The 23,667-nt window shown below is 40.7% G+C and overlaps 1 protein-coding gene across 1 annotated transcript; it reads right to left on the bottom strand.

Moving 5' to 3' along the window:
* Window positions 1–3,860: 3,860 nt before the first annotated feature.
* On the bottom strand, window positions 3,861–13,810 carry LOC109161639 (ABC transporter B family member 9-like). The gene is made up of 13 exons (XM_019310130.1): window positions 13,434–13,810; window positions 13,250–13,304; window positions 12,888–13,063; window positions 12,226–12,447; window positions 11,823–12,061; window positions 11,209–11,734; window positions 10,860–11,133; window positions 10,082–10,760; window positions 9,568–9,754; window positions 8,057–8,069; window positions 7,797–7,818; window positions 5,090–5,372; window positions 3,861–5,008 (listed from the first exon to the last, which is right to left on the bottom strand). Exons 1-13 carry the CDS (start codon window positions 13,692–13,694, stop codon window positions 4,094–4,096), a joined length of 3,852 nt encoding a protein of 1,283 aa, XP_019165675.1. The 5' UTR covers window positions 13,695–13,810; the 3' UTR covers window positions 3,861–4,093.
* Between the last annotated feature and the right edge of the window lie 9,857 nt (window positions 13,811–23,667).

A 23,667-nucleotide genomic window follows, 5' to 3' on the forward strand; every position in this document is an offset into this window, starting at 1 on the left:
AGGGCCCTTGTACTTCTCTTTTATTTCTGTAATGGGGCTTCGATCCCTTTTTAAATTTCAATATAAGATGCCCCTTTTACTTCCATTTTGCCTTCTTTATTTTACTCATATGCACTTTTTTTTTTTTTTTTTTGCTTCGAACCTTCTAAGGGTTTGAGCCCTGTCTTTTTTTCCTTTTGCTTGCCGAGTCCCTTAGTCGAGGCGTCCTTTGGCTTTTTCTAAGAAACGTCTAAGGGTCAGTGCCCTTGTTTCTTTTCTCTTTCTCTTGCGGAGTCCCTTAGTCGAGGCGACCTTTGGCTTTTTCTAAGAAACGTCTAAGGGTCAGTGCCCTTGTTTCTTTACTCTTTCTCTTGTCGTGTCCCTCAGTCAAGGCGACCTGTGGCTTTTTCTATGAAACATCTAAGGGTCAGTGCCCTTGTTTCTTTTCGCTTTCTCTTGCCGAGTCCCTTAGTCGAAGTGACCTTTGGCATTTTCTAAGAAACGTCTAAGGGTCAGTGCCCTTGTTTCTTTTCTTTTTCTCTTGCCGAGTCCCTCAGTCGAGGCGTCCTTTGGCTTTTTCTAAGAAACGTCTAAGGGTCAGTGCCCTTGTTTCTTTTCTTTTTCTCTTGCCGAGTCCCTCAATTGAGGCGACCTTTGGCTTTTTCTAAGAAACGTCTAAGGGTCAGTGCCCTTGTTTCTTTTATCTTTCTCTTGTCGAGTCCCTAAGTCGAGGCGACCTTTGGCTTTTTCTTAGAAACATCTAAGGGCCAGCGCCCTTGTTTCTTTTCTCTTTCTCTTGCCGAGTCCCTCAGTCGAGGCGACATTTGGCTTTTTCTAATAAACGTCTAAGGGTCAGTGCCCTTATTAGAATTTTTTAATCTTTTCTGTACTAGTGGTTTTTTCACTGTGCGCCTTAAAGGTGCACTTTTTAGGGTTTAATCTCAAATATAAAATCTTCATTATGGAGATACCTTGGTAAGGTTGGCAAGGTGGGCGTGGATTGTAGTTCCATGTATTGATGAGCGAATTGTCATTATATTGCAACGATGAGCGGATGTAAAATACTTGAGAATTGAGAAGATAGTGACATTAATTAAGGACAAAGGTAGAAAATTAAATTTGTTACTTGCAATTTTGCAAACCGGATAGAATATAATACATGTATCCATCATTTTAAAATTTGATATTAAGAAAAATGAAACAACCATCCACATGCATTTATTGTATAAATAAACATGTTGGGAGGTGGTGTGTGGAAATATTTGTATCTTCCATCTATCAGTCCCCCGGCAAGAAGCTAGAATGGATGCATGGGATGAGATGTGATCATTTAGTAGTAGCAGTGGTGTGAAGTGCTACCAACGAAGCATAAACTCCTCCATTGATTTTCAAAAGCGTCTCGTGTGTCCCCTTCTCTGCAATGACTCCATTTTTCACCACAGCAATCAGGTCAGCCACTACATTTGTAAACTTAGAATTACCTATGCCTGAACAATTCCAATATAATCTTGCCTTAATATACTTTAAAGTACTTATTTAAAAAAATAACATTGGGCATTATCTCAACCGCGCAATGCGCGTAAAAAACTAGTACAAATATAAACTTCGTCGTTTCCATCAACTTGCATTGTCTAATATAATTATTAGACATTTTCTAATTTTTACAATATATTTTTATATTTAAATATAAAAACATGTCGCGAATTTTAATTGAAGTTCGTAGCCGTTTCGCGAGTATTAATTGAAATTCAATACTGCAAATCAAACCAAAAATTTTGTTACATAACAAATATTTACTAAGGGTGTTTTTGGAAACCTGAAAAATGAGTTCTGGAAATCATTTTCCAAGTTTTCATTGTTTGGATGTGCCTGGAAAATCAAGTCAACGGAAATCATTTTCCGTTGACTTTGGAAAATAAGCTTGTTTTGGAGGAAAATGACTTCCCCTTTTTTTGGGGGGGAAGTCATTTTCCAACTTTTACACCAACATCACACCACCACCAACATCTTCAACATCATACCACCACCACCTCACTACCACCATCACCACCACTACTGCCGCCGCCACCACACCACCACCGCAACCACTACCACTACCACCACCACCACCAACACCATACCACCACCACCACCACCACCACCGCAACCACTACCACCACCAACACCATACCACCACCACCACCAACACCATACCACCGCTTTTTAATATATAAAATATATTAACACACGCTAAATTTAATATATAAAAAATAAAATAAACTTACACCGCTTTTTTCTTGTTTTTTTTTTTTTTTTTTTTTTTTTTTTGTAAGATAGGCTGAAATATATGCCACCAATGGTGCATACATTTCCTCGGATGTGTTTTCTTCAACGGTTTCTGAGCCATTGTGTGGTTAAGTGTGAAGTTTATAAGTGTGAGTTTGAAATTATAAGATAGGTAGTATTTATAGTTGAGAATTTGGTGAAAAAATCAAGGAACCATTCTTACCGAGCGACGGATTATTGTATCCGTCGCTATATTAAAAAAAAATACGCGTGTTTCAGTAATACCTTGCGACGGATACCATAATCGTTGCTATATTAATAAAAAAAAAATTGGCTACTGCTTTATACTGACTTGCTTGTAATCTAGCGACGGATTTGACGATCCATCGCTAAGAAGAAAAAAAAAATGAAAACAAACGACATGATAAATCTAGCGACGGACTGAATATCCGTCACTACAGCGACGGACACTATATTCGTCGCTATATAGCGACGAATACCCATATCTGTCGCTACACTTGTAACAGAAATTAACCTCGCTTAAAATTCTAGCGACGGATGTACATCCGTTGCTAATCTGTAGCAAATAAAATGAAAGAATTAATTCGCGAAAATTCGTCGCTAGATTACGCGCAAAAATTTACCGCTAAAATTAGGTACGTTTTTAACGACGGAAATATTCCGTTGTAAAATCCGTCGCCAATCCGTCGCAAATCCGTCGCTATATGTCTATTTAATAAAAAAAAATGAAACCCCGTCACTATGTTGTCGCTATTCCGTTGCTAGGTTTGCAACGGAATGGATCCGTCGGTAACTCCGTTGCTATTTTCACATTTTTTTGTAGTGTCACCCCCTTGTTGGGTTTCGTGTTGGGTGATGGTATTGTTGAGTATCGACCCATCACATCACAACTGACACACAAGTAAGAATAACATTTTTCCTGTGGCGAATGAACCAGATATGCAAGTGGGACTTGTGTCTTATGAGAGACGCATGTGGCACATGCGTCTCTTGTGACTGGTGGCGTTAGTCGCAAATGGAAGAGAAACGCAATTGGCAATTATGTTTCTTTTATTGTACGAGAAACATCGTACCACTTGCATTTCATTTTCACATCCTATATGCTTGAGAGATGCAAGTGGCACTTTGGCGTATTTTTTAGAAAAAAAAAAAAAAAAAAAAAAACTTTTTCAATTTTTTTCTTAAACTCGTTCATCTCCCAAATAAGCTTTTCCTAAAATTATACATTTTTTAAAACCTTCTTATTTTTGTCATTGTCTTTTCTTTTCTTTCCATTTCAGTCATTTGCCCATATGGCATTGACCTTCTTGAGGGTCCATGGAGGCTCCATGTCCAAGATGACCATTATCTTTTCCGGACTGGACTCGATGCCTCTCCTCGAGACTATTGAATCCAAGGTTTTTTCACTATGCGCCTTGAAGGTGCACTTTTTAGGGTTTAATCTCAAATATAAAATCTTCATTATGGAGATACCTTGGTGAGGTTGGCGAGGTGGGCGTGGATTGTAGTTCCATGTATTGATGAGCGAATTGTCATTATATTGCAACGATGAGCGGATGTAAAATACTTGAGAATTGAGAAGATAGTGACATTAATTAAGGACAAAGGTAGAAAATTAAATTTGTTACTTGCAATTTTGCAAACCGGATAGAATATAATACATGTATCCATCATTTTAAAATTTGATATTAAGAAAAATGAAACAACCATCCACATGCATTTATTGTATAAATAAACATGTTGGGAGGTGGTGTGTGGAAATATTTGTATCTTCCATCTATCAGTCCCCCGGCAAGAAGCTAGAATGGATGCATGGGATGAGATGTGATCATTTAGTAGTAGCAGTGGTGTGAAGTGCTACCAACGAAGCATAAACTCCTCCATTGATTTTCAAAAGCGTCTCGTGTGTCCCCTTCTCTGCAATGACTCCATTTTTCACCATAGCAATCAGGTCAGCCCCTTTAATTGTTGCTAAACGGTGAGCCACGACGACAGTGGTCCGGTTCACCATCACGCGCTCCAACGCCTCTTGCACTATGTGCTCTGACTGTGTGTCCAGCGCGCTCGTAGCCTCGTCCAGTAGAAGAATTCTTGGTTCTTTAAGTATCGCTCTAGCGATGGCTATCCGTTGCTTTTGACCACCGGATAGTTGTGTCCCCCTCTCTCCCACCGGAGTATCGTAGCCGTGAGGCAGTGAGGAGATGAAATTGTGAGCATTGGATGCTTTTGCAGCCTCAATGATCTCTTCCTCTGTAACATTTCCTTGTTTGCCATAGGCTATGTTGTCGCGAATCCTGTCATTGAAGAGTACTGGTTCTTGGCTCACCAGCCCTATTTGTTGCCTTAGCCAACTTAGGTTGAGTTTCTCGATTGGAACCCCATCCAGCAAAACCTCTCCAGAATCAGGATCATAGAATCTCTCTACTAGCCCAATCACCGTTGATTTCCCACTTCCACTCTCTCCAACAAGAGCGCATGTCTTTCCAGCAGGCATAGTGAGGCACATGTCCTTGAAAATTTCGATATCGGGGCGAGTTGGATACTTGAATGCTACATGTTGTAGCTCGATATCTCCTCGGACACTAGTTAATGTCGTACCTTGTTCACTGCTACTATCAATCTTGTGTTTTCTGTCAAGAATGTCGAATATAGAGGCTGCTGAATCCTTAGCCTTGTTAAGGTCTGGTGCCATAGCAGAGGATTGAGAAACTCCAGTAGCAGTCATTGCCAGTGCAAAGAAAACCTGCGAAATTCAAAAGCTAGCTAGCTAATTAAAACTTTAGTTGTTTGAATTCATGAATCATTAATTCATTATTATTCTGACCTTGAAGACCTCTGGAAAGGTTGCTAAGTCGTGTTCAATAAGAACAGCTCCTATGTAGAAACAAAATGCATTTGTGAGATAGAGCACAAGAGAACCAAAGCCCAAACCCCCTCCACTTATGAGTCCTATTTTAACCCCTTGCTTCATAGGCTCTTCACATTTCTTCTGATACATAGCCATCACCTTCTCTTCTGCACAAAACGAGGCCACGGTTCTTATGCTCCCAACTGCATCATTTGCAACTTGACTTATTATGAAATTAGGAAGAGAACAGGAAGAAGAGCTCTGTTTATTGATGTGTATGAAAAATGAATGAATGAGATCAGTTTGTACAGAGACTTAGCAGAGGAAAGAAAACCAATGAAACAGTAAAGAAACTAACTAACTACTAACTGCCATTCTAACTGCTACTTTACAATTAAGCTAACTGCCATTCCAACTGTCCAAACTATACTCTAATACCCCCCCTCAAGCTGGAGTGTACATGGAATGAAGCCCCAGCTTGGAAACCAGATTGTGAAACACCATTGGCTGAAGGGGTTTGGTCAGAATGTCTGCTGTTTGATTCTCAGTAGAGACATGTAGCAATTTGATGATTCCTTTCTGAACTTTCTCCCTTATCAAGTGGCAGTCAATCTCTATATGTTTGGTTCTCTCATGAAACACGGGGTTCTCTGCTATGGCAATGGCAGATTTACTGTCTGAAAACAACACAGCTGCATCAGTCATCTTGACTTCAAGAACCTCAAGCAGGTAGAGTAGCCATTGCAATTCACATGCTGCCAGGGCAATTGCCCTATACTCAGCTTCAGAAGATGATCTTGAAACTGTGCTTTGCTTCTTAGATTTCCAGGATATCAAGGCATCTCCTAGGAACATGCAAAATCCAGTTACAGACTTCCTAGTATCAGGACATGATGCCCAATCTGAATCAGCAAAGCCCCTTAGCTTTAAATTGGAATTTGCAGGAAAAAATAATCCTTGCCCAGGGCTGCCTTTGATGTATCTTAATATCCTATGAGCTGCTTGCATGTGGATGGTGGTGGGAGAATCCAAGAATTGAGATAATTGTTGGACAGCAAAGCTAATGTCAGGCCTGGTGATGGTCAAATAAAGAAGTTTCCCTATTAATCTTCTGTAAACAGTGTTGTCCTTTAGAGCTGAGCCATCAGTTTTTGATAATCTATGTGCCTGAATCATGGGGCATCTTACAGGCTTGCTCCCAAGAAATCCTGTATCATGTAGAAGATCTAAGGCATATTTCCTTTGTGTCACAGAGATGCCCTTCTGACATCTAGCAACCTCCAGCCCCAAGAAAAATCTTAGATTGCCCAAATCCTTGATCTGAAAAGCTGAATGCAAGTGATCTTTTATTTGTTGTATCTGCTGCCTGTCCCTGCTAGCCAATACTATGTCTTCAACATAGACTAAGAGAGCTACAAAAGTGTCACCTGAACCCTTAGTGAATAAAGAATTATCACAGGTAGCTTGCTTGAAACCCATGTTTAACAATTCAGTAGTCAATCTTGCATTCCATTGTCTGCTTGCTTGCTTTAGACCATAAAGATATCTCCTTAGTCTGCAAACTTGGCCTGGTTGTGCAGGTGTGAACCCTGGGGGGAGATTCATATAGACTTCTTCTTGGAGATCTCCATGTAGAAAGGCATTATTAACATCAAGTTGATGTAATTGCCATCCCTTTGCAGCTGCTATAGTGAGGAGAGTTCTGATAGTTGTTACCTTGGCTACTGGACTAAAGGTATCAACATAGTCTATTCCACAAGTTTGAGTGTACCCTTTTGCAACCAGCCTAGCCTTGCACCTTTCAATTGTTCCATCAGCTTTGTGCTTGACCTTGTAAACCCATCTACACCCAATTGGCTGCTTAGATTGTGGAAGTGTAGTCAGTTCCCATGTATTGTTGGCCTGTAGGGCCTCTATTTCTGACTGCATTGCAGCCCTCCAACATTCATGTTTAATGGCTTCACTGTAGCACTTGGGCTCTTGAATGTGGAGAATGTTAGTAGCAAAAGCCTTAAAACTGGGAGACACTTTGTCATAGGACAGAACAGCTGCAAGGACATGAGGAGAAGTCCTTGCAACAGGTAGGCTGTAGTCATAGTCCTCAAGGTAGGCAGGTCTTGTTACCAGTCTGCTGGACCTCCTAGGCTCAACTGGAATCTGTTCTTGTTGAGATTGCATTCTGCTAGAATGATCCTGAGTGGAACTTGATGCTAGAGTGTCTGGAAGTATAGGGCTGTCAACATCTCTAGCTTCCTCTCTTGGATTCTCTTTCTGAAGGATGATATCTTCCATAACATTATTGTAACTTGGTAAAATAAGGGACTGATGTAAGTCCTGTTTGTGTGACTGATCCTCCTCTATTCTGTAAGGAAACATGTGCTCATAAAATACCACATCCCTTGATATGAATACCTCCCTAGAACTCAGATCATATAGCTTATATCCTTTCACTCCATTAGGGAACCCAAGGAACAAACACTTCCTGGCTCTAGGTGAAAACTTCCTTTGATGACCCTTGTGTATCATGGCATAGGCTAAGCACCCAAAGACCCTTAGATGAGAATACTGAGGTGCCTTTCTGAATAGGATTTGGTGAGGAGTCTGCCCTTGTAAAACTGTGGATGGGAGTTTATTAATGATATAGACAACATGTAAGATACAATCACCCCAGAAACCATCAGACAATCCTGATTGAAATTTCAAAGCTCTTGCAACTGCCAGGATATGACCATGCTTCCTTTCCACTACACCATTTTGTTGTGGTGTGTAAGTACATGTTGACTGATGAATTATTCCTTTGTCTTGAAAAAAACTGTCCATTTTGAACTCTTTTCCATTGTCTGTTCTAACACATTTGACCTTCTTCTCAAATTGTGTTAAGGTGAAAGCACAGAAATTTTTGACTAGTGTCCTGACTTCATCTTTGCTTCTCATCAAATACACCCATGTGGCCCTGCTAAAATCATCCACAATGGTTAAAAAGAATCTATGTCCATAGATAGTATGTGTGTGATATGGCCCCCAGATATCAATGTGTATTAGCTCAAAGCAGTCATTAGATACAGTGGTGCTATTGTGGAATGGTAGCCTTTTTTGTTTAGCCAGATGACATATATTGCAAACATCAGTTTTATTCATTCTCAAATTTTCATCCAACAGGAATAACTGTTTCAACTTTTCATATGAACAATGCCCTAGTCTAGCATGCCAATTACTGCTAGAGTTACAAACATTAACTCTAATTTGTTCTAGGCTAGCAGAAGTAGAAATCTGAGGCCTTTCAAGATGATATAATCCTTTCTTCAAGCTAGCCAATCCAATCATCTTCCCACAATCCTGATCCTGTATTATGCAAGTGTCAGAATGCAACAACAATTTGCATTTGGAATGTCTAATCAACTCAATGACAGAAATCAGGTTATAGTGAAATGCAGGAACACAAAACACATTTTGCAGGGTCAACTTGCCAGCATATATGGACCCTATGTGTGTAATATCAACCTTATCACCATTTGGCAATTCCACAAACATACCTTGGACTCTTCTAGCATTTGTCAACAGATTATGATGGCACACAACATGGTGAGTAGCTCCACTATCTAATATCCAACTGGCTTTGCTATCAAAAGGGTGTTTAGTATGTTTACCTTCAATCTGTGGATTTGGGGCAAAGTTTGCAGCAATCAAATTTGCCTGTGGTGCCATTCCACTGATCTCACTCAAGGGTGAGGAGTTGTGAGTTACACTATCTCTCTGTAAGACTTGTTTCAGCAATTTGTATTCTTCTTGACTCAAGGTAACAGGTCCAGTGCCTTCATTGAAGGTTTGCTCAGCAGAGATGATCTGTGTCTGGTTGACGGATCCAGCATTCTTGCTTCTTGGTTTCCAGCCTGGGGGGTATCCATTTTTCTTATAGCACTTCTCTGCTGTGTGTCCAGTATATCCACAATAGGAACATATGGGCCTTCTATTGTTACTGTTATTGGAAAACTTTCTTGATACTGAATTGCCATTACTGCCTTGAGTGAACATAATGCTACCTGCTTCTTGAGTCTGCATATTCATTCCAGAATTGTTGAACCTCCTTTCTTGCTGTTGAACCATCATAAAAGCTTCATCAACAGTAGGAAGGGGCTTGGCCATCATGATTTGGGATTGAACCGAAGCATATGTATCATTGAGACCTCTCAAGAAAACTGAAAGGTTATCACTCTCCAATTGTTGTTCAAGAGTCTGTAACAGACCACAGTCACATCTCCTCTCACACTTGCAGGTAGGTAATGGCCTTATTACTTGGAGCTCATCCCATAGAACCTTTAGCTTAGCAAAGTAAGCACTCACTGTCAGATCTCCCTGCCTTATTTGATGGATTTCAGCATGAAGATCAGAAATCCTAAAAATATCTGCCTCACTGAACCTTGCCTTCAAGGTTTTCCATATTCTTTCCGCAGTGCCAATCCAAAGGATAGTCTGAGCAATCTCAGGAGAAACGGATCGCATGCTAGGATCCAATTAGCTGTAAAGGCAATTACGACCCCTGCCACGACTGTTGCCATGTTCTGGACAATTAGAGCCAAAGCATCACCTACAAGGCTCCGGACAGTGGATGCATCGGTGGATAATCTTGCGCCAACTGCACCACTGAAGAAGGAGATCGGTGATCGAGGAGTAGGTAGGATCGATGCAGGTTACACTACTGGAAATTCTGAAATTTCTGACCACCTGAAAGTTATCTTAAATCAAGTTGAAAGCCTTGTTCCGACAACTTTTGGTATCCGGAGAAACCCTTGTTGCTATTTCTGACCACTTTTTGCTTTCAACTTGATTTAAGATCACTTTCAGGTGGTCGGAAATTCAATAATTTCCAGTAGTGTTATATATATATGTAGTTTAAGCTATACATGCATATATATGAGATAGTTGGAAGTGATACATATATACTAATTACCTAGCTAGCTAGCTACCTACCTTGAGTTCGCAGGATCATCAAACCAGCTAATTTCTTGGTAGACTACTTTCCTGAATGTTAAAGAACGGATTCTCTGGATGAGTTTACCCCCCGCAACTCCAAAGAAGAAATTCTGGATGGGCACAACTATTAAAGTAGCTACCCCGAGGAGAATATACATGAGTGCCCAGAACTTGGAATCTTTATTCATCTCTGGTAGAGGCTTGAAGAAAATTTTGATGACAGTGGAAAGAAGGAGGCCGAATATTGGGAAGATTATTCCATGAAAGCATGCTGCTAAAACTCCAAGAAGCAAAAATGGAAACTCTGGTTTGTTGAGGAGGGCAAGCCTTTTGATAGACACTCGCTTTCTTTTCTTTAATGTTTGGGCATCTACTACTGCGGCCTCCTCTAATTTATCTTCTACTTGTTGATCTTCAGATTGTTGGATGTCAACTAGCCCTGGAATTGCATAACTATGCGTGAAAGATTGTACACGGCTGATAGATCTTCTCAGTACAGAAGATAACATCTGCTGCTCCTGCTGGCTTCTACTTAATTCATCATCATCAGCAGCAGCAGCTGGATCTTCTACACTAGTCGTTGTCGTCTTCTCTTCTTGCTGCTTGTTTCCTTCCTGCATTCTTACTAGCTGTGTATATGCTCCGTTAGGATCTTTGATCAACTCATCATGAGTTCCTAACATACATATAAAGAAATAAATTAAAATGACTAGTACAGTACAGTTGAATATATAGGTACATACTCCACCAGCTAGCTATATATATACATAAATACCTTGTTCCACGAGTTTGCCGGTTTGCACTACTGCTATTAGATCAGCATTTCGGATTGTGGTCAAACGATGAGCAATGACCACAGTGGTCCTGTTGGCCATCACCTTGTCCAGTGCATCTTGCACAATTCTTTCTGATTCTGCATCCAAAGCACTAGTAGCTTCATCAAGGAGGAGGATTTTAGGGTTCTTTAGAATGGCCCTGGCTATAGCAATCCTTTGTTTTTGTCCGCCTGATAACTGTGTTCCATGCTCACCAACCATTGTATCAAGCCCCTACATATATGAATTATATTATGCTGGATCTGATCAACATGCATGCATGCATGCATAACTACGTACGTACTTTACCTCAGGGAGCTTGTCAAGGAATTTGGCTGCATTTGCAAGTTCTATTGCTGTTCTGATCTCTGCATCTGTAGCATTTTCCTTACCATAGCTTATGTTCTCTTTTATGCTAGTTGCAAACAAGATTGGCTCTTGGCTCACTAATCCCATTTGTTGCCTCAACCATCTCACTTTAAATTTCTTCAAGTTAACACCGTCTATAATAACTTCTCCAGAATCAGGATCATAAAACCTTTCCAATAAACTAATGATGGTAGACTTGCCGCTCCCGCTCTGCCCTACAAGAGCTGCAGTCTTGCCACTAGGGATATAAATTGAAAACCCTGCAAAAATTTGCACATCTTTCCTCGCCGGATACTTGAAATACACATCTTTCAGCTCGATTTCACCCCTAATATCTTGCAGCTCAGTGCCACTCGTGTCGTAAACATCAATCACTGGTTTGCGATTTATTGTCTCAAACATTTTGTAAGCTGCAACCTGCCCTGCCGAAAATGCGTTGAGAGATGGACTTGTCTGCCCCAGTGCACTATATATATTTTTTGATAAGATCAGATCAGATCAGATGAGCCAATAAATTAAATATATTATTATTAATTAAATGCTTGCTTGCTTACATTCCTCCATTCATGATGGCCATAAGAATATTAATCACATCTCCTCCTGTGTACCCATTGTGTATTATGAGCTTGGCACCGTACCAGACCGCTAGCCCGTAAGTGCTGAACACAACTAGTAATATAACTCCCAGTCCTATGCCAGAAGCAAGCCCTTGTTGAACTGTAGATTTATAAGCGATTTGTAGCTTCTCCTCATATTTCTTGATTGCGCGTTGCTCTCCGGTGAAAGAAGCAACCTATACGTAACTAACAGATCAGATCAGATCAGATCGATCACTTATATTATTATGTTTTCAAAGACGAACGGTTTTAGACCAAACTGTTGTCTTTTATACAAAAGACAACCCTGTACTTTTGTTAAAAACTGTTGTCTACTTAAAACAAATGTAGTAGTACTTACAGTTCTAATCCCTCCTATTGTCTGCTCCACTACATTTCCAGCCTGTGCATACGCAACTTGGCCACGGCTTGACATCTTTGCAATGAGAAGCGCCATAGATCCTCCTGTTATAACCAGGGCAGGTATGGACGAAGACAACACCAATGAGAGAAGCCATCCTTTTGAAAAGGCAATTGCGAATCCTCCCACGAATGTTGAAGTAAACTGTAAGAACTTCCCAACCTGCAGCAGGCCAGCTAGGAAATTAATGCCATATATTTAATCAAACAACTTATTTAAGACCTCTTAATCCTAGGACGCCCCGGGCCAAGACCTTGTGGTCTAAGGTTGCACGCTCCCGGCCATATGCATGCATGGGAGGTTACGTTGTGGGTTTGAGTCTTATTCACTCTTTGTATTTCAGTAGTTATGAACAGTTACTGCATTGTAATACACTCCAAAAGTGTACTTTGTTTTCAGAAAAAAAAAAAAAAAAAAAGTACATTATTTCATTCCGTACACAAATAATATACTTTTAGTACATTAAAAAATGTACTTTCTTTTATGGTTCGTACAATACTAATTTTCCGATTAAACTGATCCAAATTAAAGTACTGTTTTATACAATTAATTAATTAGGGAGATCAGATCTATCAAACAATTAACTTTAATTATATTTTCACCTTTTCGCCCATGGCTTCTTGAATGAGAATGGTATCGCCAGACATTCTTCCTATAACCTCTCCCGTTGTAGTTCCCGTGTCAAAGAAGGCAATGTCCTGTCTTAGAATTGTCTGTAAGTATAATGCCCTTATACGACCTGCCTGACGCTCTCCAGTAATCATCCAACAAGACATCTCTACCGTACCATACATACATAAAATAAAATAAAATAAAATTAAAATAATATATAAAAACAATTCAACACATCTTTTAAATATATTCCCTATATATACTATCTAGCTTAAATGTTCACAACGTAACATACGCTAGCTAGCTACAAGTTCGATCTTATTGAAGAATGAAGATGGATAGATGCACTTACGTAAATACGCAGCTATGCCCGAACCGATGGCAAGGTACACATACTTGATACATATCTGGAAATTAAATCACACAATAATAAACCATAACATTTTTATTATATTATGCATTATGTTTTGCATATATAATTTTACGTAGTATATATATATATATATATAGTAGCCAGTAGGTATAGTATGTAGTACCTTAGAGACTTGATGAACAGCATGCGAGGGATCTGTAGTTCCGAAAGAATTTATGAGCTCGCCGAAGAAGATGGTCATCAGCGGCTGCGCCATCCCGTTGCCGATGGCGCCCAATGTGCCGGCGATTATTAGAGAGATGTCGACCCGGTCCGCGAATGTAAACAACTTGTAGAATGGGACTTTCTGTTGTTCTTCATTACAACTTCCTCCTTTCTCACCACTTTTATTGTTGTTCTCTTGTTTTTCTTCAACAAAACCCATGTCTGCTACCTCTCTCACTTTCACTCTCACAAACTACACAGAGATATGCGTGTGTATATATATGATTTTGGCATAAAGAGATACCGAATTTATTGCTTTAGATCAGAGTTTATTCACCTCTCATTTCCTTCAATAATCTCCACTTTACTTTCAGATCCGAATTTTAATAGCTATATATGTGTTTAATTTCTTCTGGAATTTTTGACCGTCGTCTGAAACAATTAAAAACATGTTTTTCTTTTTTAAGCCTATCAAAAGTATTTGACGACACGGATGGGCTGGAAACCAGAATTGATTTATGGAAAACATGCAATTCCGGCGGAACACTTAAACAAAAATTTAGAACTATATATAGTTTATTTATCTAATAAAAAAAATTGTGGGCGTAGTTGGGTAATATAGTTGATCAGTCAATTTTGATTGGTTTGACTTCGCCAAATAACCAAATGTTTATTTTTTGTTAATCAATTTTTTGTATCAGCTTATTGTTTCAAAATGTTAACGAGGTGCTTGAACGCGTTGACGGGGCTCATAAGCATGTTGCCTAGTACCATTGATACCGAGTATTGCTTGATGTATGTGAAGTGTATACTGTGTGTATGTAGAGTAAAGAGTAAATGGGAGAATATTAGCTCAAAGGAGTCTTTTATTCATGGTCCCGGGCTTATCACGCCGATGGTGGCAATACTGACCTAATCGGGCTTATAGCGCCGGTGATAGCAATGCTGACATAATTGGGCTTGTAGCGCCAATGGTGGTAATCCTGACCTAATCGGGCTTATAGCGCCGGTGGTGGCAATGCTGACCTAATCGAGCTTATAGAGCCTACTTCGTAAGCCTTATGCTGAGATGCGGTCTCGGGCTAACCGCGCTGGTGGTGGCAATGCCGACCTAACCGGACTTATAGCCCCGGTGGTGGCAATGTCGACCTAACCGAACTTATACCATCGGTGGTGGCAATGCCAACCTAACCGGGCTCCGCACATGACTAATCTATATATATGATCGTGTTACAGTTTACAAAGCAAAGTAGCCTAGGGTAAATCTCCCTCGTGCGTTTGGAAACCATAGTTTTTTCCGACTTTTCGGTCATAAAGTATTCAACCGGGTTTCACAACAGCTACCCAATATTCGGGGGATCTTTTTCCCAAACACATATGTGTTTCCGCGGGTCGTACAATAACTGGTTTATCTGGAAATATGCGTACCCATATCTTTCCCCCACGATGTGCATTCACTGCTGAAAATTATGAAATTTCCGACCACCTGAAAGTGATCTTATATCAAGTCGAAAGCAAAAAGTGGTCAGAAATAGCAACAAAGGTTTTTCCAGATACCAAAAGTGGTCGGAACAAGACTTTCTACTTGATTTAAGATCATTTTCAGGTGATCGGAAATTCCATAATTTCCAGGAGTGATTTCGTGGTGATTCAGTGGTATGCTTTGGCTATTCAGTAAATATCTACTCAGATCACTCCATTTATTAAAATATGATTTGAATTGAAAGAATAGAAAAAACAATTACAGTTACAAATTAAATTATCCCTAACATTCCACATATGTAGTCGTGAATATAGTTGTAAAGTTTAGTATTAAAAAGAATATTCTTCTGTTGGAGAGGGTGCTTACACTCCCTTAGCTAGTTTTAAAATGGCTATAACCAACTATAGGCATTGGTCGTTTTGGGTAATGAATTTAACCATACACATGCATATTATAAGGGAACTGCAATGGAGTTGTAAAGAATCTCCATTTCTTCCTACATGCATTGAATAAGCTAGCTCAGACATGCCTGAATTTAAAGTGTCCATACATGCAGGTTATTGGCTGTGGAGATGCCAATTAATTGCACTTATGGCCTTTGATTCTGTTTATTTATTTATTTTTATTTTTATTGTAGTTTTTAATTTTTTTTTTTATCCCCCACAACCAAATTTATTGATCAACTCATTGAAGTACAGGGTATGGGTGGAATTCAATGACCAAATTAACTAGTAATAATATACCATGATAATGAGTAGTTGAACTTGGATATAAGGGTTTCCCAGTTCTACTATCTAGCCAACCTTAGCTTGTCTATTTCACTAATTATTAGTCCTTTTACCATTTTATGCATGGATTATTAGTCATGGATAACATTAGGGTATGAGTTGTCCGGATGGAAGCTTGGAGAGTCCTCTCATTAAAACTATATATACTAACTAGTTATAACTTTTGGTGTAACGATAAACACTTGATCATTAAAACCAGTATTACTAGAGCAAGTCACAAGGACAATTATTGAAGGTACTCTAGGTATTGGCCTGGTGAAATAAAGTCATGTCCACCTTTGCTACTAGTTGTAGTTTTTAACCCCTTTCAGGTGATCTTGGTGCATGACGAGAGCTCGCATATATAGTTGTAGTGTGTGTAGCTCTAGGGCTTAGATGTTGTTAGCTCTAGTTATCCCTCTCTTTTGGATGTAGCTTGACTACTATATTTTGTTGGTGCTTGGACATCGGGGATTGCATATCCCCTTATTTTGATGTTGTGAGCTTTTGACTCTGTTTAGTTTGTGAGTTGTTTAGCCTGTGCAGTTACTCGTGGGTGGGTAACTGTGGCGGCGACACTTCCTCTTTCTTTTGTTAGCTTTGACTTTGGATTTATTTATCCTACTTATTAGTCTTTATTTCCGTTTTTTTCGTCTTTTGAGACCGCTTATTCTATGTTTTTAAGTTAAGAAAAACGAGGTGTTACAAACGCCATATGGGCAAATGACTGAAATGGAAAGAAAAGAAAAGGCAATGACAAAATAGGAAGGTTTTAAAAAATGTATAATTTTATGAAAAGCTTATTTGGGAGATGAATGAGTTTAAGAAAAAAAAAATTGAAAAAGTTTTTTTTTTTTTCTAAAAAATACGCCAAAGTGTTACTTGCGTATCTCAAGCATATAGGATGTGAACCATTTAATTAATGTAGTATACAAGTTTATATTATACTTCATTATATTCAAATCAATTTAGAAAAATTTAAAGTTGATCTAATTAACTACATAAAATTAAAATTAAAAAGTATTTTTGAATATAGTGTTATTCAAATAATTTTATCTAATTGATTATATTTCAGATTTTGTCATAAATATTTTCACATTTTCACCTCAAGTATATTTTTGGCTCTGACTCTAACTATGGTATAAACTATCAAAAATATTATATTATCATTTATAATGTATTTTGTATTTTAACCTTATTATGACCTTTTGATATTTTGTAATTGACATTTCTATCGTTATTTAAACTTCGCCCCTAATCAACTAATTTTCTGGCTCCGTCCCTGATTGGTTGTATATATTTCCGCCTATCTTGACAAAAAAACAAGAAAAAAGTCGTAAGTTTATTATATATATATATATATATATATATATATATATATATATATATATTAATTTTAGCGTGTGTTAATATATTTAGTAAATATTTGAAATTTTTGGTTTGATTTGCAGCTATAAATTCATGAGAATAATAGCCTATTATTGAACTTCAATTGATACTCGCGAAACGGCTACGAACTTCAATTAAAACTAGCGACAAGTTTTTTTTTTTTTTTTTTGTTTAAGAAAAGAAGAACTCTTATTAAAAAAACCAAAATAAAGTTTTACCAAGGCCCAAAAGTGACCAAGGCTACAAAGAGATAAAAGAATAAAGCAAAGAGGCCTAAGGCTACCTAATAAAGGAGATAAAGTCTAAACCACCAAGTGGGCCCAACATCGATTCTACAAACCACCTGTACCACATGCAAATCTGGACAATTCCTGGGCGTCATGCCCTACACAAAGGGTGGGAACGGTGCTCCAAAGCCAAAGGACTAGTTTCACCCTCAAGCGTCAGGTCGATCTCCCGCGATACAGAGCTCTGCATTTTTATCCGAGGGGACCTATGTGACCTTCCACAAAAGCAATGAAACCAGCCTCCCAAAACCCAACCACCCTCATGCGTTGGACAGATCCCTTCCGGTACAGATCTCTGCATTTTTATCCGGGGGGACCGTGAATAGTTCGCCACATGAGCAATGGTTCTCACCTCCACCCACCCTTGGGACCCAGGCCACCCTCGTACGTACAGAGCTCTGCATTTTATCGCAGAGGGCTTCAACGGCCCAAAGTCCCAAGTGATGGCTCCCTAACCACTGGTGCCAACATATATACCACCCTTAAGCGTTAGACCAGCTCCCTCGGTACAGCGTACTGTATTTTAACCCGGGGAACCTGTACAGCCATCCACAGAAGCAATAATATATATGCTAAGCACCAGAAACCCACCTCACACCCACCCAACCCTTTATAGAACAACCAGCCTTTTCTTCCAATCACCAACTCAAGCAAAATATTTAAAGCAGACTAAGAGAGCACTCCCACCTCAGAGTGTATGCTATGCATGAAACACAGGAATCAAATCACGCGAAACACACAGCCACAGATAGAAGCAGGAAGGCACGGAGAACACAGAGCAGAAAGAGAAAACCCCCAGTATTGGAAAGCCCCTTACGCCCTATGCCGGCAAGGCCAACTACTCAACTAGCCCATCAGAAAACAATAAAACATGAAGAAATGGTACAAGTCTAGGAATATCTCCGCTAAATAAATAAATGAAAGATAAATAAGGAAAATAGAGACGCGGCTCGCAGGCCAAAAATACAGGCACGCAGGCCCACACAAAATACAGGCCAGCCAATCTCCTCTCAGCACCAGCAACGAACAGTAACCAAAACCCTAACGGGATTAGCTACAATGGGCCAGCAGCAAGCCTGACTAGGTCAACGGATTTAATAGATCCTGCCCGGCCACCGTTCAGCCCGGACTAGGGTGCCTCTTGTACCGCTGACGCCTACGTTGTTGAGGCTAGGCTTGGCACAAAGCCAAACCATCATTGCCTCTAAATAGTACTTTCCCTTCATTTCAATTTTTCTTTATAAGTGCCTTTTTCCCTTTTCCTCACTTTCTCTTTTTCTTTCTTTTTTTTTTTTTTTTTTTTTTTTGTTTTAAAATGTGATACAATTCATCAAAAGCAAAACCATAGTTCAAGGCGGGTCATAATCATCAAAACCCACCGATGGGATATCATCATGAACAAGCAACGCACGTACCCTCGGCGGTAAGTCTGACAAATTACGAAAAATAAACTCCCCATCCTTATCCCCAACCCAATCTGCCAATGCAGCCACCGGGAGATTACCCTGTGGCAAACACTGAAGAACAGAAACAGATGCACAGGAACAAAGAAACCGGAGTCGTGACACTTCAGAGTCATAGACCCATGGACTAGGTGCGGTGGGGTCTACATAACCCTTAAGCTCAGGCAATACAGACTCTAAGACCAGGGACCTAAAACCCTCGGCTAAACATCATTCAAGAGAGCGGTGCATACCATAGAAAAAAGTCCCGAAACCCGTCGACTGCCGAAATGGCTAGGCCGTAGCAGAACCCCCCCCCCCCCCCCCCCCCCCCGATTACGTACCAAGGCAGCAGTCCCACCCAACGACTCAGAATATGAAAAATTGAGCTTTATAGAACCCTCCGGAGGGGGATCCCATCTAACAGCGCGAACCATGCGCCGCGGTACAGTGGAATCTATGTAGGACAAAATGACCGGCCAAGGTGGCAAGATGTGTTCCTGCGGCCATCGCCTAAAGAGACATTCTGCCACCCCTTTGGCAACTCCATACACCACTCTAGGTACACTCGGCGACCCTTTGCCATGTAAGCATGTGTTCCTGTGCTTCCATAACTCCCAAAGGATAAGATAAGGCAACCTACAAATAACAAAAGCAACAAGACGGTTATGTGAAACCACCCGCTTCCACCCAGTCAAGAGCGTCCGTAGACCCCGATAACTGAATCGCAAGCCGAGTGATCCCATAAAAAATCCCCATACAGCCCTAGCAGTGTCCCCCGCATAAAAGATGTGATCAATAGTTTCCCTAACAGGGTTATTGCAGCACCAGCATCTGGAAACAATAAGGCGCCCAAATCTAGCCCTGGCATCATCAGTGGGCAAGCAACCCCTTAACACACGCCAAGCAAGAAATGACACCTTAAAGGGAAAATGCTTAAGCCAACATGCACTCAAAAAGGATCTGACTGCACCGGTTCAGGTTTGAATAAAGATTTTGCAGAGGAAAAAGAAAACAAACCGTCCGTAGCCACCCGCCAAATAGGGATGTCAGCTACTCTTTGACCCAAACGGGACATGTCAGCCTCCAACCCAGGCGGCAGAAGGTCATCATACGCCGATAGGTCTAACTCTCCGTCCTGAATGAAGTCAGACAATAGATCACCAGAGTACTCAACCACCGGGAAGTGGTAAAGGCGCCCTAGTGTGCCGATGCCGGACCAATTATCCCACCAGAGATTAACATCCCCGTGAGTCAGGCGCCATCCTAAGACTGCCTCTACCTCATTCCTGACGCTGAGCATTCGCTTCCAAGTGTGTGAATCGGAGGTTCGCACTCGTTTCGCCACCGGGTGAACTCGACTACAGTACTTAGCAGTCATGAAACTTCCCCACAGGGAATACACCTTGCGGAAATTCCACCAAAGCTTCGCACTAGATGCCCGCACCATCAAGTCAAGGTCAAGGAATCCCACTCCACCCTCTTTTTTAAGTAGGGAGAGCGTTTTCCATGAAGCCCAATTGTAGCGTGCACCTCCCGATTGCCTCTAGAAAAAGGCGGCAAAACACCACTCCAAGTCCCGAATAACCTGCTTAGGAGGGGCACAAGCTGCAAAAAGATGTAAAGGAATAGCCCGAAAAATAGAAGTAATTAAGATTGATTCCCCCCCCCCCCCCCCCCCCCCAAATAGCAGCCGACGCTGCCACCCAAGGCATTTGGCCTTTACCTTGTCCACCACAGATGAAAAATAAACGCACTTCTTCCTCCCTACATAAATAGGGCACCCAAGATAGGTGAAAGGGAAGGATCTATGAATGCATCTAGTGATGTCCCCAATCCTTCGAATTACCCGACCCGAGGTGTCAGGATGCATATAAAAAGAACTCTTAGGAAAACTGACCATTTGGCCAGAAATCCCTTCGTAATCTTTTAAAGCACGAATGACTTTGCAGATTGCCCACTGTCACCCAGTACTAAAAATAATAACGTCGTCAGCATAAGCTAAGTGATGAATATGAGGAGTACCAGCAGGCTGGGAAAATCTAGGGACAGCCTCATCCTGATGGACGCGAGCGAGGAACGTAGAGAGGACCTCTACAACGATTATAAAAAGACTAGGGGAGAGGGGGTCTCCTTGCCTCAATCCACGGGACGAGGTAAAGAAACCCTCTTTGACCCCATTGACTATGACAGAGTACCACACATTTGAAACAGCACGATAGACCAAGTCAATCCAGACTTCCGAAAAGCCCATCTTACGCATCACAGAGACAAGGAAAAACCAGGATAACTGGTCATAGGCCTTAGCCATGTCTAGCTTCAGCACAATATCCTGATTTCCTAGCGTTATACCATGGCACATCTCAGAGGCAAGCAAAATATTATCAGTAATAGTGTAACACCCCGTGTTACGGTCTTCAATCCCGGATTAATTATTTAATTAATCCCATTAATAATAATTAAATATAATTTAATTCGGTTAGGTTTCCTTTAATTAATTAATAAGGTCCACCATGGACCCTTGCCTAAATTAGAGTCCTAAGCCTATTAGGAATAAAGAAAGTAAACCCTTTACTATTCAGATTCTAATTAGGAATCCTAGACCTAGTTATCTATTAGGAATGAAGGAAGTAGGCCTTTTACTATTCAGACTACGATTAGGATTCCCTTTAATTAATTAATATGGTCCACTATGGACCATGGACCCTTATCCCTAAAATAAGCCCTTAGTCCTATAAGGAATAGAATTAGTAAACCCATACCATTCAGACCCTAATTAGGAGTCTTAAATATATAAATAGGAATATAGGAGGCACCTAGATCTTTCACCACCATAATCTCTCACCACACAAGAAGTTCCAAGAATCCCCTTAGGAGAAATCAAGAAAGAAGAAGGCTTATAGAAAGACCCTTCATGGCTAAGGAATTAATTAAGGCTAAGAGGTAACCCATGTCTCAACAAAACCTATTTTCATAGTTATGATTTCCCCCGTAGGTTTTCCCCATATTATTGTGTATTGATGATTTGTGATGTTATTATTGATGATTGATGGGATAATTCCATGGGTGATCTTGACATCGGGAGATTCTTGATAACTATGGTGTTCTTAACGATTATGTGGAGTTCTTGATGATGTGTTCTTGATAATTGTATGGCGTTCTTGATGCTTAAGTGTTATTTGTACCGAATCTTGTAATTAGAAGACGAACCGTATTCTTGTTGATATAAAAGTAATTAGAACCCTAGGTTGATGTTCTTGTTGGCGTTCTTGATGCTTATGTGATATTCTTACCGAATCTTGTAATTAGAAGACGAATCATATTCTTGTTGGATTAAAAATAATTAGAACCCTAGGTTATATCGTGGAATTCGTATGGTATTATTATTGGTATATTGGGTGGGATTTCGCATGATTGGGTGTTTATTAGGTCTAGAAAAGCATGATAGGTTATGTACCGTTTGATTCTTGATTTTGATCCGTTAAATCGTCTACGTGTGTTATCAATTGCGTTGAAAGTGTCTAAGCATGGTCTCGGGTTCCACGAAGGTTCCCGGGGCGTTTTTGGTGTTAATGAGTCAGTGGGGGGTAGGGGACCCGCCACCTACCCGCGGTAAAAAAGGGGCAGTTCCGGCAGCGGGCATCCGGCGGGCGGGCAGCTGCCCGCCGGCGACCCGCTGCCCGGAACAGTGTTACCGACGGGCAGCCGGCGGGTGGCCCCCCACCCACCGGCTACCCGCTGGAAATTCCCACACTTGGGACCCCGACTTCCCCGTTTGATGTTCCCCCGACCCCCGTGGTGTCCCAACGGACTTCGTCTATCGTGCCTATGTCTAGTTTGATTTTCGGGTACCGTTCGTAGGTCGTATGAGTCTTATATATTGCCTGCTAGTTGAATTGGTATCCCGTTGACCTAGGTGAAAGAAGCATGAACCCCTTAGGACTATTCTTAGTATGTGAAGGATCACGCATAGGTTTTGTTATACGTTTTCTCCCCCTTCCCAATGTGTTAATGTGGGTTGCATGTGCTTGCTATATGTTATGTGTGCATGTTACCCCGACTTGGTTGAGATCAATCGGGCTATACGGGCAGTCAGGTGGGCTGAGAACCATACCGGCTGTTAACCAGGCTGGTAGAGACCGGTCAGGTATATAAATATTATATAGGACTAAGATCCACTATACGGGCAGTTGAATGGGTTGAGAACCATCCCAACTGTTAACCAGGCTGGTAGAGACCGGTCAGGTATATAAATATTATATAGGACAGAGGTCCACTATACGGGCAGTTGAATGGGTTGAGAACCATCCCAACTGTTAACCAGGCTGGTAGAGACCGGTCAGGTATATAAATATTATATAGAGCTGCGGCTCATCGGTCGGTTGCGATCGACCCCTCCGTGCTGTGAGACGGGGCAGGGTGCTGCGGGGCCGTGTCAGAGCTATATGCGCTGACCCTCATGTATGGGCATGCGATTGGTCATGTGGCGCCAACAAAGTGTGCTATGTGATGAAGAATGGATGAGTTGTTGTTATGAGTATCTTGGGGATGAGACTATGAGATTTATACCGGGGATTATATATGTTGGGTTATGATTATTAATTGTGTTTATCTTATCTGTCTTGCCTGTTGTAAACTGTATATGCTCGGTATAACTGCTGTCTGCGCTTAGCCCTATCTGTTGAGTCTATCCCTGTTTTAAAAGCTAGAGTTCGTAGGAGATATCCTCATGTTCAAAATGACTTTTCATATATCTATATATATCTATATGTATTGTATTTCAACGCGTTGGAGTGCGTTACCAGCATCTCTCGCTGAACAGATA

This window comes from Ipomoea nil, unplaced genomic scaffold (assembly GCF_001879475.1).
Source record: "Ipomoea nil cultivar Tokyo-kokei standard unplaced genomic scaffold, Asagao_1.1 scaffold2926, whole genome shotgun sequence".
In the NCBI taxonomy this organism is placed as follows: Eukaryota; Viridiplantae; Streptophyta; class Magnoliopsida; order Solanales; family Convolvulaceae; genus Ipomoea; species Ipomoea nil.